The sequence below is a fragment of the Schistocerca cancellata genome, chromosome 3 (assembly GCF_023864275.1).
Source record: "Schistocerca cancellata isolate TAMUIC-IGC-003103 chromosome 3, iqSchCanc2.1, whole genome shotgun sequence".
Lineage (NCBI taxonomy): Eukaryota > Metazoa > Arthropoda > Insecta > Orthoptera > Acrididae > Schistocerca > Schistocerca cancellata.
Window position 1 is genome coordinate 720,372,417 of NC_064628.1, and position 15,919 is coordinate 720,388,335.

Here is a 15,919-nt window from a genome sequence, read left to right on the forward strand (position 1 = left end):
ATTTACTCTTTGATAGTGACACGTTGTCTCGAATGAGATTTTCTTTCATATGAACGGAGTGAAACTTCGCACTTCTCGCAGATACAGTCCCGCACTGTCGTTTAATGCAGGAGTTCTCAAACTTCTTCCGTCGCCTCCCCCGTTCTCTTCTGAAACATAAATTTTTTATTCCCCCTATACTTCTTTCCGTACTCGCTACTTCTCATTTTTGGTGAAAAAACGCCTCACAATTTGCATTTGCTCCATTCTAATTATTACTGCTAACAGTCAAAATAATAATAATAATAATTACAGAGTGTTGTTCGAGCACATCAGATTAATTTTTTTTAAATTATCATGCATTTGTATTATCCAAAGGTGGTCAAAGTTAACAACTACAACTAGTTTATAAGTAACAGTGGCAACTTGCACAGTTATTGCAACTGAGCAAATGTACATATTTTGTTTACAGATAAGTCAGTTACTTAAGGTTTAGCTGTTTCTGCCTATATTTTAAGTCATTCAGAATGTTTTAATATCTGAAAGATCACAAAGTACAAATAATAATACAAAAATAGTTAAAATTTAAATTCCAATTAGTAAAAATGCACGCAGTTCAAAATTCGGAAATTTTCTGCCATATGCACGTTTAGTATAGCGTTTTTGCTCGAATTTACGAAGAAAGCGGATCGAGTCTTGGTTGACTCTTTGAAACAGCAACTCATAGATCACGTTCCAAATGCTGTCAAGACCGATGTTTCGTCTTCATTAATAGCATTGTGGAAAATCTTGACTCATACAAGGAAGTTTGCGTGAAGAGTGATAACAAGTCCATTGTACTTTTTCTAAACTGGGATAATCACTCCCAGTCTGCACCCAAAAATTTTCAAGAGACTTCGATTTACATTCATTTCGATGTTTTCTACACCTGAGAGTTCTATTAGCTCTTCCTGTTCTTCTGTTGACAAGTGGTCTTGTGATCATATCAAACGGACTATGGATCCTCTTGAGAGTTCTGTTAGCTCCTCCCGTTCTACTGCTGACAAGTGGCTTCTTGTGATCGTATCAAACGGACTGTGGATCCCCTTGAGAGTTCTGTCAGCTTCTCCTTTTCTACTGTTGACAAGTGGTCTCGTGATCACATCAAAAGGACTGTGGATCCCCTTGAGAGTTCTGTTAGCTCCTCCTGTTCTACTGTTAACAAGTGGTCTCGTGATCATTTAAAATGGACTGTGGATCCTCTTGAGAGTTCTGTTAGCTCCTCTTGTTCCACTGTTGACAATGGGCCTCGTTTGATCGCATCAAACGGACTATGTATACAGTCATATTCAAATGAAGGTTCTGGAAATTTATCCTGGAATTGTTGATGAAGGGTTCGAGGTGTACTATGCCAGTTTTACTAATTTTACCTGTCTCCAACTCATTTTCCTTGGCGGAATCATTCAGGCAAGACAACATCTCGCAGTTAACCTTCTCGATGTGGGTTTTCCAAAGTCCAACTTTCTCTTAAATGCAAGCGCTGTCTCCTTAGGAAGATTATATTACTCCTTTGGCCTTGAGTGATACGTTAAGATCATTCAGTCTCAAAAACGTCGGCCAAGTAGCTCAATATTAGTAGCCATTTTTCATACAGAAAGAGAGCCGCGACTATAGGATTGCTATTCAACAGAAAAAGACGAAGTTCATCTTTCAGCTCCACAACACGACGAAGAGCTTTTAACACTAGTCTACCAACGTACCTCTGTGTGCAGTAGAAGCGAACCTTGAGTAGAACCTATCTGCTCACAAAGAATGGGAAACGGCTTACTGTTTACAGCTCGTGCTTTTACAAAATTTACGGCACCGGCTGCATGCTCTCCATGATGGATTGTTGTCAACAAAAACGAAATTCATAAGAAAAACATCCTCGTCTGTGGTCTTCCCTTCCAGAGCTTTACAAAAAAAGTGCTTGTGCATCTCATTTACATAACATAGCGCACAAAAATAAGAAGCTGTGTTAATTTGGATATCAGTACTATCATCGGGAATTTTGGGCTATCATGAAGACGTGGCAGCAACTGATTTTTCATGGCAGTGAATATTGCATCAATACAACGGCCACCATATTATCTGAGAGTGGTACTGACTTTAGACTCTCACCAAACGAACTCCACGCATAACCTCGCACATTTTGACGATGCAGAAGAAAGTAATTTTTTTTGCAGGTTCTCTTTAATTTTATAGGCTTAAAGCTATTGTTAGCTAAAATCTCCAAAAAAAGAACACATTGCAGTACACACTTAGGTTTTGCATTTGGGACTGACGTTTCTGACAGTAACAGAGGAAAATGCGAAAGAAGAATGTACTTTGACTAAATTCGAATGTTTTTCCTTATTAGAACTGCAAACTTTCGAAGGAGAAGAGACAATTCCACGGAATCTCCTGTTACCACTGAGAATCAGCTGCTTATACATGGAAACGATGGGACTTGTATCACTTTATTTTAATCTAGTTGGCTATTTTCACTGAACACACAGTAGAATTCAACTTCTAGCTAACTCACTATCGTTGAACTGACTCCGGGAGTCTTGCTGACCGGAAGTCTGGCTGAAATCGAGTGGACAGTCACAGCGGCTATGATTAACAATCTGTTCTTGCAGTCAGTGTTGCAATGAAATAGCGGGCACGTTGTTAAGCGGCTTATTGTCATTAGTAATTGTTAAATGTTTGCTAAGTAGCTAATCCTGCTGATGATCGGTGACAGGGGCTTTGTATTGTAATATTACTCGTTGCTTTTCGCAGTATTCCTGCTGACAGGATCTACTAGTCATATCTTGTGAAGTAAGACAACAAATTAACAGCGAGGGAGCTTCCTAACTTGGTTCGTGGAAATGAGAATCTGACACTAGCAATATGTTTTCATCGGAAGTTTTCTCCTTACACAATATGAAGTATTGTTTTCAAAGAAAACTGACACCCCTTTTCCATTACTCCCACTCTGAGGACGGTTGGTTTAGCGGAAAAATACGAGATTACCGAGTACCGGACCAGATCTGTGATTGGATTCACGACTTTCTTGCAGATATAACTCAACATATTCTTAATTGAACAAAATAGAACCAGTTGAAGATGATACCTAGAGAGCCCCAAAGTAATGTTACGCGGCTCTTTACTGTTTAGAGTTGGTATTTATATTCAAGTCGACAACGTCGGAGGCTCCGTGACATTAGTCGCGCACGATGTTGTTTTCTGCAATAAGGTTTTAACACCAGAAGACTGTAGCGATAAAGGAGCAACATAGGTTCGATGTTTCGTGTAGGAATTAGGAGTTGACCTTGAACATAAATAAATGTAGCGTTCTGCACATAAATACGAGTAGTTGAAGAGATTGAACTGTTGGCAACAAATCAGTGGATGCAGTAACTGCCATAAGGCACCTAGGAGTAATTATCCGGAACGATCCTAATTGGAACGACTACATGAAAGAAATAGCAGTAGTGGAACAGTAAGGAAACAGTGTGAAAGTGGGTCGATAAACCCTCTGCCAAGCACTTACCTAAGAATTGCAGAGTCGTCATGTAGCTGTAGACTTAGAAAGGCAGATCTCTGGCTGAAATTCTTTGGGGGAATCGTAAGCAAATGGAATCATGAACGAAAAATGTAACTTACAAAACACTTTTCAACCGAGTCTCAGGTGTTGTTCATTAATCTGAGACCTTCTCAAGTTGAATTAGAAGAAATAGAGAAGATCCAAAGAAGAATGGCGCGTTTCATTACGGGCTCATTTAGTCCATCCGAGAGTGTTACAAAGATATTTTACAAACTCCAGTGGCAGGAACCATGACAGTGGTGATGACCATTACGGAGACTTTTACTGTTAAAATTCAGACAGCGTATAGTGCACGCATGGCTTAGGTGTAGTGTCTTTGATTAAACAAAACATCCTCGGTCTCGGGCACGAAACCCGCCACTGCTTAAATTTTGATTAATAATCAGCACTGGTGGCCGAAGACTTCTGGCAGAAGAAATCACCCTCATTCTGCCAATGACCTTGTTAAAACGGGCAGAGGAGCGCGCAGAGATTCACGGCACTCTCTTGGTCTTGTGGTGGGAAACTGCCCCTAAAGGCGGAAGAATCAACAATGATCAACGACATGATGATGCAGAAGGCAATGGAAACCTCTGCATTAAAGATAAAAACATGTATCCACAGGATTTTGGCCTGTAATTGAGAAAGTGTCATGATGATCTCTCCACTGGGAAAAGATTCCGAATCCCCCATTCGGATTTCCGGGAGGAGACTGCCAAGGGGTATTGAATAATCCACAGAAGGATAACGTTTTACGAGTCGGGGAGTAGAATGTCAGAAGCTTGAACGTGTTATGGAAGCTAGAAAATCTGAAAAGTGAAATGCAAAGGCTCTATCTAGATAAAGTGAGGGTCAGTGAAGTGAAATGGAAAGAAGACAAGGATTTTTCGTCAGATGAGTGTAGGGTACTATCAACAGCAGCACAGCAGCAGTAAATGATGTAACGGGAGTAGGAGTCGTTATGAATAGGAAGGTAGGACAAAGCATGTCTTACTGTGAATAGTTCAGTGATAGGGTTGTTCTTATTAGAGTGGACAGCAAACCAGCACCAACAACGATAATTCTGGTATACATGCCGACGTCGCAAGCTGAAGATAAAGAGAGAGAAAGTATATGAGGATATTAAAAGGACAATTCAGTGCGTATAGGGAGATGAAAATCTAATAGTCATGGGGAACTAGAATGCAGTTGTAGGGGAAGGAGTAGAAGAAATGATTACAGGTGAATGTGGACTTGTGACAAAGAATCAGAGAAGAGAAAGGCTTAGTGAGTTCTGTAATAAATTTCAGTTCGTAATAGCGAATACTCTGTCCAATAATCACAAGATGCCGGATGATACGGAAAGATTTCAGTTAGAATACATTATGGTCAGACAGATATACCTAAATCAGATAATGGATTGTAAGGTGTACCCAGGAGCAGACATAGAGTCAGATCACAACACAGTAGTGATGGAGAGTAGGCTGAAGTTCCAGACATTAGTCAGGAAGAATCAATACGCAAAGAAGTGGGATACAGAAGTACTAAGGAATGACGAGATACGCTTGAAGTTCGCCAAGGCTGTAGGTACAGCAATTAAGAATTGCCCAGTAGGCAGTACAGATGAAAGTAATGGACATCTCTAAAAAGGGCAGTCACAGACGTTGGAAAGAGAAACATAGGTACAAAGGAGGTAACTGTGAAGAAACTATGGGTAACAGAAGAAAAACTTCATTTGATTGATGAAAGGAGGAAGTACAAAAATGTTCCAGAAAACTCAGGAACACATAAATACAAGTCGATTAGGAATGAAATAAATAGGAAGTGCAGGGAAGCTAAGACGAAATGGCTGCATGAAAGTGTGAAGAATTCGAAAAAGAAATGATTGTCGGAAGGACAGACTCAACATACAATAAAGTCAAAAAAGCTTTCTGTGAAATTAAAAGCAAGGGTGTTAACATTAAGAGTGCAACGGGAATTCGGCTGTTAAATGCAGAGGAGAGAGCGGATATGTAGAAAGAGTACAATGAAGGACTCTATGAGGCAGAGGATTTGTCTTATGTGATAGAAGAAGCAACATGAGTCGATACAGAAGAGATATGGAATCCAGTATTAGAATCAGAATTTAAAAGAGCTTTGGAGGACATAAGATCAAATAAGGCAGAAGGGATAGATAACATTCCATCAGAATTTCTAAAATGGTTGGCGAAAGTGGCAGCAAAACGGCTATTCACATTGATGTCTAGAAATTATGAATCTACCCGACATACCATCCGACTTTCGGAAACATATCATCCACACAATTCCGAAGACTGCACGAGCTGACAAGTGCGAGAATTATCACGCAATCAACATAACAGCTCGTACATCCAAATTGATGACAAGAAAAATAAACATAAAAATGGAAAAGAAAACTGAGGATGTGTTAGATGGCGATCGATTTGGCTTTTTGGTAAGGTAAAGATAACAGAGAGGCAATTCTGACATTGCGGTTGATAATGGAAGCAAGACTAAAGAAAAATCAAGACAAGTTCTGAGGATCTGTCGACATGGAACGAGCGTTCGACAACCTCAAATGGTGCAATACGTTCGAAATTCTGAAAGAAATAGAGGTAAGCTATAGGCAGAGACGGGTAAATACAATATGTACTAGAGCCTAAGAGCGGACGAGCAAGAACGAAGTCCTCGGATTAAAAATGGTGTAAGACATGGATGTAGTCTTTCGCCCCTACTATTCAATCTGTACGTCGAAGAAGCCATGATAGAAATAAAAGAAAATTTAAGAATGGGATTAAAATTCAAGCTGAAAGGATATCAGTGATACGATTCGCTGATGACATTGCTATCCTGAGTGGAAGTGAAGAAGAATTACGTGATCTGCTGATGACAGAATATGGACTGAGAGTAAATTGAAGAAAGAGGGAAGTAATGAGAAGTAGCAGAAATTAGAACAGCGAGAAACTTAACATCAGGATTGATGATCACGAAGTAGATGAATTTAAGGACTTTCTACTACCTTGGCAGCAAAATAACCAATGATGGACGAAGCAATGACCACATCAAAAACAGACCAGCACTGGAAAAAGGGCATTCTTGGACAAGACGAGTCTACCAGTATCAAACATAGGCCTTAATGCGAGGAAGAAATTTCTGAGAATGTACGTTTGGAGCACAGCATTATATGGTAGTAGAACATGGACTGTGGGAAATCCGGAACAGAAGAGAACTGAAGCATTTGAGTTGTGATGCTACAGATGAATGTTGAAAATTTGGTGGACTGATAAGGTAAGGAATGAGTAGGTTATGCGCAGAATCGTCGAGGAAATGATTATGTGGAAAACATTGATAAGGAGAAGAGACAGGGTGACAAGACATCTGTTAAGACATCGGGAAATGACCTCCGTGGCACCAGAGGGAGCTGTAGGGAGCAAAAACTGTAGAGGAAGACAAAGATTGGAATAAATTTAACAGACATAAGCCTGTTGAAGTTATTTTATTTTATTGATCGTGACGCAGTCGCTGTGCTAAGACGTTTTCCATTTTTAAAAGCTTATGACTTCTGAAGAAGGCTATATTATTATAGTTGAAACCATGGTCAAGAGCCGCGCGGGATTAGCCGAGCGGTCTGGGCGCTGCAGTCATGGACTGTGCGGCTGGTCCCGGCGGAGGTTCGAGTCCTCCCTCGCGCATGGGTGAGTGTGTGTTTGTCCTTAGGTTAAGTAGTGTGTAAGCTTAGGGACTGATGACCTTAGCAGTTAAGTCCCATACGATTTCACACACATTTGAACATTTTGAACACGTGGTCAAGATTAAGTTTAAACATAATTAGTACAACTGTGGGCTGTTTTTCATTAGAAACAATTTCGTAACGGTTGCTACTGTTGCTGCCATGATGAAAATAATGTAATAATGATTAACTGAATACTAACAATTTCCTGAGAGATCGGAATTCATCCTATCGGCGACTAATGAGTATGGCCCGCAGTCTGTACCTCGTACCTACACTCGTGGTATTTCGTAGCCGTTCGTACATTTTCTTTAGATTAAACATAATTCATTTATTTATTAATATAGTGTTGTAAGAAATTACTTGTGACCTTTAGGTTTCTCCTAATATCTGTACTGAAATAAGCGACTTTTATTAGCAAATATTTATTAAGCAAGATTATTTGTTTCGCGCCATAGTAACCGTGCTTTCCCTAAGCACGTCGCTGCTGACGTAACGGGCATTCTCATGACTCGCCATAGCGCCTGATACCGCCGTCCACTGGCAAGCCCATATGGTCCACCGCCTTCTTCAGCCAGCGTGGCAGCTGAAATCTTACTCCCGACAGTGAGCATTCGGTAGTGCCGCTTTACCCATTGAATGCACACGATATCTGCAGACGCGATACAAAATTGTAAAACTGGAAAATAAGGAAATAAAATGTGACTCGAATAGAAGAGGTACCTTCTCGAAATCTGGCGATCAAAACATCAAATCGTTTCATACAGCTTTTGGCTTATTAAACTTCCCATTGATGTCCCTAAACGACGGGAATTGTGAACTTTCCTCGTGTAAAAATTTGTACAGCATTTTATATTTAGGCTCTAGGACGCTCAGAAAGTGTGTTGTGTGCGTCTTATACTGATGTCTTTTGCAGTATGATCATTTTTTTCTGCCAATGGTGTCTTCTTATAGTCGATTGTCTTTCTTCCCATGTACCACTCGTAAGTGGAATAGGGAATGAAGGACCCTCAACTACACGCTATTGGACGGCTTGCGGAGTTAAGATGTAGACGTACATATTGGGTATGGTGGAGGCATGGGAAAAAATAAAGCACTTAGTAACGCTGTTGAAATGTGTAGATAGTGTAGATAGTCCGGGGGACGGGTGCAGCAAAGGGATTATTCTCACTTTAGGGGCGACAGCCGGTAGCTCCAGTCTCCACACTGCAACATTTTTTTCGTACCTCTCTACCTGTGCATGAGCATGTGAGCTCGACTCTAGTCGTGTGTTTTCAGGTGAACTACCAGTGCAGAAATGGGAAAACCTCAGCGACAAGTAAGAAAGTCCTGCATTCTTTTATAAAAATGACGAAGACTCCTATTTTAGTACACTTATGGAACATATAAACATGTTTGACAGAAGGACAGTGTCATCTTACAAAGAACGATTATGCATTGACGCACTTCGTGGTGAGCTGTCACTCAAGAGTGGCATAGCAGACCGAAATCGCGATCGTGACGAATACATGTAATAACCGTGTAAGTGGAAAATCTTAGTATGGCCTTGGAAGGAAGTATAAAGGGGAGAAATATGAGGGACAAGTAAAATCTAAATTATACAAAACATTTTATGACATGTTGACTTTTCTAACTCTCAAGCTGCGAGATGATACGACAGGCATTATCATCGCCATAGGAGAAACCACAAGAATATAAAATATAAATGCAATGATCAGGAAAATAGTGAATATCTTTCACACTTTATTTGAACAAGGTCATAGCCAAATTATATTTTCCTCCACGTACTACAAAGGTGTAAAATTAAAACTGGCCTGGAAAATATTTTATGCACCGTAAAGACAGATAACCCAGCTTACATCATTTGCCCTGGGTATAAGGATGATATAAAATGTGCTGCCTATCTTAAGGGGAATGAAATATTATCCCGACAGTTTTATTTCACCCACAGTGCAAAAAAGGTACAAACTGATAGATAAAACGGCAAAGGTATCTTTGATTCCCGGTTTGAAGTTGTCATGTTGGGATTGTAAATTGTCAGAAGAAATTTGTTACTGAATCAAAAGCTTATCCTTGAGCTGGCTTTAGGAGTGAGATGAGGATCCTTTATCTGGTCGATTCACTGGGAGGTGGGTAGTTGATAACATAGAAGCGTTAGCTGAAAGTCATACTGCATGGGAAACTTTAGTGGAACCTTTGCCCAACGCTGGACGTGAAATGTATTATCACCTAACGTATTCAGAAATTTCTGAAGATCTTCCATTAGTACATTGTAATCAGTATATTGTATATGTTCCATCCATACTTCATTGACTGCACTGTGGTTATGGAATTGGTCATCATTCGCTTTAATCTGCACTGTCTGTGTTCAGAATTATGTCTTCTCTGATAAATCTCTCTGATAAATATTTTGCCCTATTAAGAATTTCGATAGTGTACTGTGACATATCCTCTCAAAATATTTCTCACAATGAGGAAAACACAGACAAGTATTGACTCTTTCATCATAAGTTTTGCATAACGATACTTGTGTTACAACATTCGCTTCTCATGTGCCTAGAAAAGGTCTATAAATCCAAATTTCCAATAAATACCTTCACGTTTACGTCATGTCTTTCTTGTTAGAAGTACTTGTAGAGCCAGGTTCATGTTTTGTTTAATGAGCCTATGAACATAACATATCCTTGCACTTTGTTGTGTAGGGAGAAGCAGCAATATTTATAAAGTCATTTGCATCGGATAAAGTGCATTGCCGTGAATCACACTGATAATGTTTCGATTCACGGTAACGCATTTTTGCAAGGAGTTAAAACAATTTCACTGTGATTTCGTTTGGGTCACTTGCCTTTTCATAGCAATTTATATTATTCTCTACTTGTCTTTTTTTTTTTAATGATGGGTGTTTTGTTTTGTAGTTCACTTTCATTTCTATTTTTTCCATTTAAATGTCGAGTGATTTAATATCCCAGACTTATACTTTTGTGGTTGCCGGTCATGACAGTATCATACCAACGAAATAATAATAACAAAAAAGACCCACACGTAATCTAGAAGTTAAGTAGAAAATGTTCGGGATCAAACCGACTACATGGACGTTTGTTAAACAAAAATATGTTGGCAGTCCTCCCTGGCAACTGGTTTTGTGGACATCCTTCCACAATATGCGACGTTATCTGTATTCCATCATAATCGGAAACTTCATCTTCCTTTAAAGCCCAGGCATTCATGATGGCCCTCAAGATTCTACCTACATCCTGTACGAAAACGGTTGTGTTGGCTCTTGAGTTAGCGAGTTACCAAAACTAGGGACGCAAATTGTATGTTCCTTTGAGTGTTTCATCATTTGGAACACTGAAGTGCTACTTTCTTGTCCGTTTGTTTGCAAGGTTAAACTCACTTTGATGGAATCTGGAAGTTACTGTGAAGACTGGTCTTAGAGATTTCAGGAGTCTTGGTGATTCCGGTAGGTCATGGGAGAGTGGCTCATGCCTTTATCGAACGCACCCAATCTCAAATTGTCACTATTAAAACATTCCTGATCTGATGGGAAGGGAATGGAAAGCTGAGAAAGCAAACCACTCATGTACACGTCAGCTGTACTGCAATGAACTACGGATAACCATACATTGACATCATATTGTGCTGCTAAGTGTGCTAGTTAGGCATTACACAAGGCCGAAGAGAAACCGCCTTTCCGCAGCCAATCTGTTAACCAGTTCTGTGCCAGCGAGCTTCTTTACGGTGTTGAATCTGACCTCGATCTTCCCAGGCACGTTCATTAGCTATTTTGGGACATTTAGGATTATCTCCAATGTGGTTCCTAGGTATTCTGAGAAATCTTCAATCGAAAGGGCCCAACAGCAAGTAGGAATGATCTAAGTGATCGAAAGCTTTAAAATCAGTGAAGTAGGAGTGCTGTTGGGGAAGTGACCGTCTGAGAGATCCTTTTCATATTCCTTGTAGTTCTGGCTTTAAAATGATAACTGAAAGATTTGTCAGAGTATGGTAACTTCCTCCGTGAATTGATAGGCTTATCTATTACACAATTCGAACAGTACTGGCGCAATTATAGAGTATTAAGGGAGACAACGATCCGCTAATAAACATAGAAGGGACTGCCAATGAAGAGAATTAAGTGGCAATTATGACGAAGAACAAAATACATAGTTTTGGAAATACCAGAAAATGCTGACTGACTGTAGATGTGATTTCTTTTATCCTGAGTGGTAGAGTAAAGTAAATGTTAAAAGTAGTCACAATCAAGCTACATTAGCCTATTACAAACATTATTGTAAGGTGCTTAAAATATTATTAGGAGGGCAAAGAGTATGTGGTACGCAAATAGAATAGCTAATTCACAGGATTTAATTAAAACCATGTGGTCAATTGTGAAGGAAGTGTCTGGTCAGCAGCACAATGTCGACGACATAAAGTCAGTTCGTAGTAAAAATATTTTTGTTACTGATAAATCAGATATATTTACAGTTTTTAACAATCATTTTCTTAGCATTGCTGGTGAATTAAATAAAAATTTAGTTTCTACAGGGAATCACATAACTTTCTTGGAAAATGCCTGTCCGAGATTCATGTCTGAAACACTCCTCCGTAATACAGACAAGGGGGAGATTGAGTCAATAATTAAAATCACTGAAGACGAAGGAGTCTCATGGTTATGATGGAGTGCCTAGCAGAAAATTAAAGTACTGTGCTGCACATGTTAGCCTTGTATTTAGCCATATTCGTAATTTTTCCTAAGGAGTGGTCAGTTTCCTGAACGATTAAAGTACTCAGTAGTAAAGCCGCTTTGTAAAAAGGGAGAAAGGGATAATGTAGATAATTTTAGACTTATTTTTATGCCATTAGTATTTGCTGTAGCTATTGAAAAGGCTGTGTATGTAAGGATACTTAATCATTTTATATCACACGATTTGCTATCAAATGTACAGTTCGGCTTTAGAAGTCGTTTAACAACTGGAAATGTTGTATTATCTTTTCTCTGTGAATTACTGAATGGGTTAAACAAAAGGTTTCGAACGCTAGGCATATTTTTTGATTTAACTAAGGTGTTTGATTGTGTTGATCATAAAATATTGCTCCACAAGTTGGAACATTACGGAATACGTGGAGTAGCTCATAATTGGTTCACCTCTTGCTTTAGCAACGGACAGCAAAGGGTCATTTTTCATAATTTTGACAATGGTTGTGATGTGGGGTCTGAATGGGGTATGGTCAAGTGGGGGGTGCTCCAGGAATCAGTGTTGGGGACCCTCCTGTTCCTTATTTATATAAATGATACACTCTCTAGTATTACGAGTAACTCTAAAATATTTCTGTTTGCAGATGACACTAGCTTGGTAGTAAAGGATGTTGTGTGCAACATTGGTTCGGTTTCAAATATTGCAGTTAATGACCTAAGTTGATGGCTTATAGAAGGTAAACTAACACTAATTCACAGTAAGACACAGTTTTTACAGTTTCTAACACACAATCCAACAAATCATGACGTTTTAATTTAACAGAATGGGCAAACCTGAATTTGGATCGGACTTTCTTAACTCTTGTGCAGAAAGGTGTGCAGTATACTGTTGCATCCATTATTTTCAATAAGCTACCAGTAGAATTCAAAAACCTTAGCAGTAATCCACTCTCTTTCAAATCGAAACTGAAGAGTTTCCTCATGGGTCTCTCCTTCTGTTCTGTAGAGGAGTTCCTTGAAAAAATTAAGGTGATTCCTGTCGTATTGTTGATTGCGTTTACTTAAACTTGTGTATTGACTTTTTTGGTTTCATAAACATTTTATTTTTATATTTTATTACTTTTATGTTGTAATGTCATGTACTGATACGTTCCATAACCTTGGACATTTGCTCCTCAATTAGGTCCTACGGAAGTTGTTGTGTAAGTAAATGAATACGATAGTTTGTAGGGGAAGGGGGTAGACAGATCTGGAGGTATGGTGTACTTTTAATATTTTGGAAGGCGAATGGCGACTTCGTAAGTAGTCATCAAAAAAGTTCCAGTTACGACCCAGTTAAAAACCTACATAACACCTACTTTTAAATCATTGTCTTGAAAGTAAAACACCTGACTACACTATATTTTTTTCCCTTATCTCAGAGCTAGAGGGGGGGGGGGGGGCGGTTCCCCCTTGCCTAGGGGCATTGCAGTCCTTAGTGTAAAGTATATCATACCACTTGTCCTTGACATTGTAGACGCACTAGCTAATAAAAATATTATTTGTTGCAGGTATCCTGGTGGTGACTGTACGTCAGACATTTGGCTGGTATGTGACGAAGTAGCTGCAAATCCCTAATGAAACAAATGATGTACTAATAAGGGATTCACAAAATTTAGGGGAATAGCCTGTGTGATAGTTTGTCTCTTGCCTGGTTTAATCACAACATGTTGGGAAAACTGCACCTTATCGCAGAAATAATTTTTAAGTCGAATATATAAGCAACTGATGTATAACTAATAAATTATGTTACTGTTTAGCTTGTTGTTAATTATTCGAACATGAAGAAATGCTAAGGACTCTCTGACCTACCTACCTCACGTAATATGGTTCATTTTGAACTGTTAAGAAGGATGAGTGGGGTTTCTTCAGAGGAGAAGGCTAACTCATTAGAATTTTTTATGCTACTGAACTGGAGATCTAAATCCTAACGGCTGACTTTGGAAGAACACAGTAGGTAATATAAACATAGTCTAAATAGGTGCCCACATAAATCCTCATTCTTAGGTGTGTGTTTATTTTACGTTTCGGTTCACTATTTTCAAGCTATATTGTAACTTGTTTTTTGTGAAAACTCTAAAATTAGATAAAATTCTATAACTGATTGATGGCGGAGGTTACAATAAATAAATTTTGTAGGAAATACTAACTAGTACCAATAGTGGAAAGCATGCACACACCTCGTAAAAAAATATGACGAATTTTTCGTGTAGCTCAGGGTGAGATTTAAATCATGATGCACCTCGAAAAATTTTCGTAATCTGTTTTTGTACTTGGCAATTACCATTCCTAAAGGTGCCTGCACGATCAAACTTTTAGTTGAAGGCGCGAATAGTGATTTACTTAAAAAAGATTTTTTTTAAGGTCACCTAATAAGAAAAAATTACGCTCCCAGCAAGAATGCTAGTTTCTTAGCAAATTCGGCCAACTGTTATAGCGCAGCAGTCAGCCACGAGGTCAATCCAATTAGGGCTGGGCTGTAGAGGTTTTGAATGTGCTGTTACCCGTAGAGAAGTAAGAATTTTCACAATAACAGCTGGTATGTAATGGAGCTCAGTTATACTCGTTACTCCAAGCACGTAATTCTGGGAAGTAGCCGACGAACTTTCACACAGTTAATTGGCCTCGACAGGGACCACTTCATTGGACTGGTGAAGGATGACTGGTTGTGTTGCCCATCAACCACTCTAGTCATAGTAAGTAGTTCGCTTGAGTAGGTCTCATTGAATCCATCAGGAAATGTGTACAGTGACCAGAGTGCTGGCTTTCTCACCAGATCGCAAAAGTAGAGTTCCTGGCGACAAGTTCAAATGATCGTGTCACACGCAGGTGCACCGCACTTATAGCAGAACACCTATTTCTGTAAGTTAAAGTACTATACAACTTTAATAATGAGCTTTGACTTTCACGTGGTGTTTGCGCAAGGAAAGAGTGACCTCGTTAACTTCACATTAAACTATCTAGAACGGAAATACCACCAGCTGATGCTACCACTTCTTTGCCGAAAGCTCGGTTTAATTCAGTGCAGCGATGCATATATGATTCTGTTTCCCTCAGATAATATATACACTACTGACCATTAAAATTGTTACACCATTCACACAAGGTTGGCCCTGGGGCGACACCTACAACGTGCTCACATAAGGAAAGTTTCCAACCGATTTCTCATACACAAACAGCAGTTGACCGGCGTTGCCTAGTGAAACGTTGTTGTGATGCTTCGAGTAAGGAGGGGGAATGCGTACCATCACGTTTCCGACTTTGATAAAGGTCGGATTGTAGCCTATCGCGATTGCGGTTTATCATATCACGACATTGCTGCTCACGTTGGTCGAGATACAATGACTGTTAGCAGAATATGGAATCGGTGGGTTCAGGAGGGTAATACGGAACGCCGTGCTGGATCCCAACGGCCTCCTATCGCTAGCAGTCGAGATGACAGGCATCTTATCCGCATGGCTGTAACGGATCGTGCAGCCACCTCTCGATCCCTGAGTCAACAGATGGGGACGTTTGCAAGACAACAACCATTTGCACGAACAGTTCGACGACGTTTGCGGCAGCATGGTTCAAATGGTTCAAATGGCTCTGAGCACTATGGGCCTCAACATCTGAGGTCATCAGTCCCCTAGAACTTAGAACTACTTAAACCTAACTAACCTAAGGACAACACACATCCATGGCCGAGGCAGGATTCGAACCTGCGACCGTAGCGGTCACGCAGTTCCAAACTGAAGCGCCTAGAACCGCACGGCCACACCGGCCGGCCGCGGCAGCATGGACTATCATCTCGGAGACCATGGCTGCGGTTACCCTTGACGCTGCATCACAGACAGGAGCACCAGTGATGGTGTACTCAACGACGAACCTGTATGCACGAATGGCAAAACGTCATTTTTTCGGATGAATCCAGGTTCTGTTTACAGCATCA

The 15,919-nt window shown here is 39.8% G+C and overlaps 1 protein-coding gene across 1 annotated transcript in view; it reads left to right on the plus strand.

Annotated features, from left to right (window-relative positions):
- The window catches only part of LOC126176982 (methanethiol oxidase-like), a 156,105-nt gene extending 142,397 nt beyond the window's left edge, over window positions 1–13,708 (plus strand). The window contains exon 10 of the mRNA XM_049924196.1: window positions 13,500–13,708. Within this exon, the coding sequence (XP_049780153.1) occupies window positions 13,500–13,566 (67 nt within the window). The 3' untranslated portion in view covers window positions 13,567–13,708. The remainder of the gene's footprint in view (window positions 1–13,499) is intronic.
- The last annotated feature ends 2,211 nt before the right edge of the window (window positions 13,709–15,919 follow it).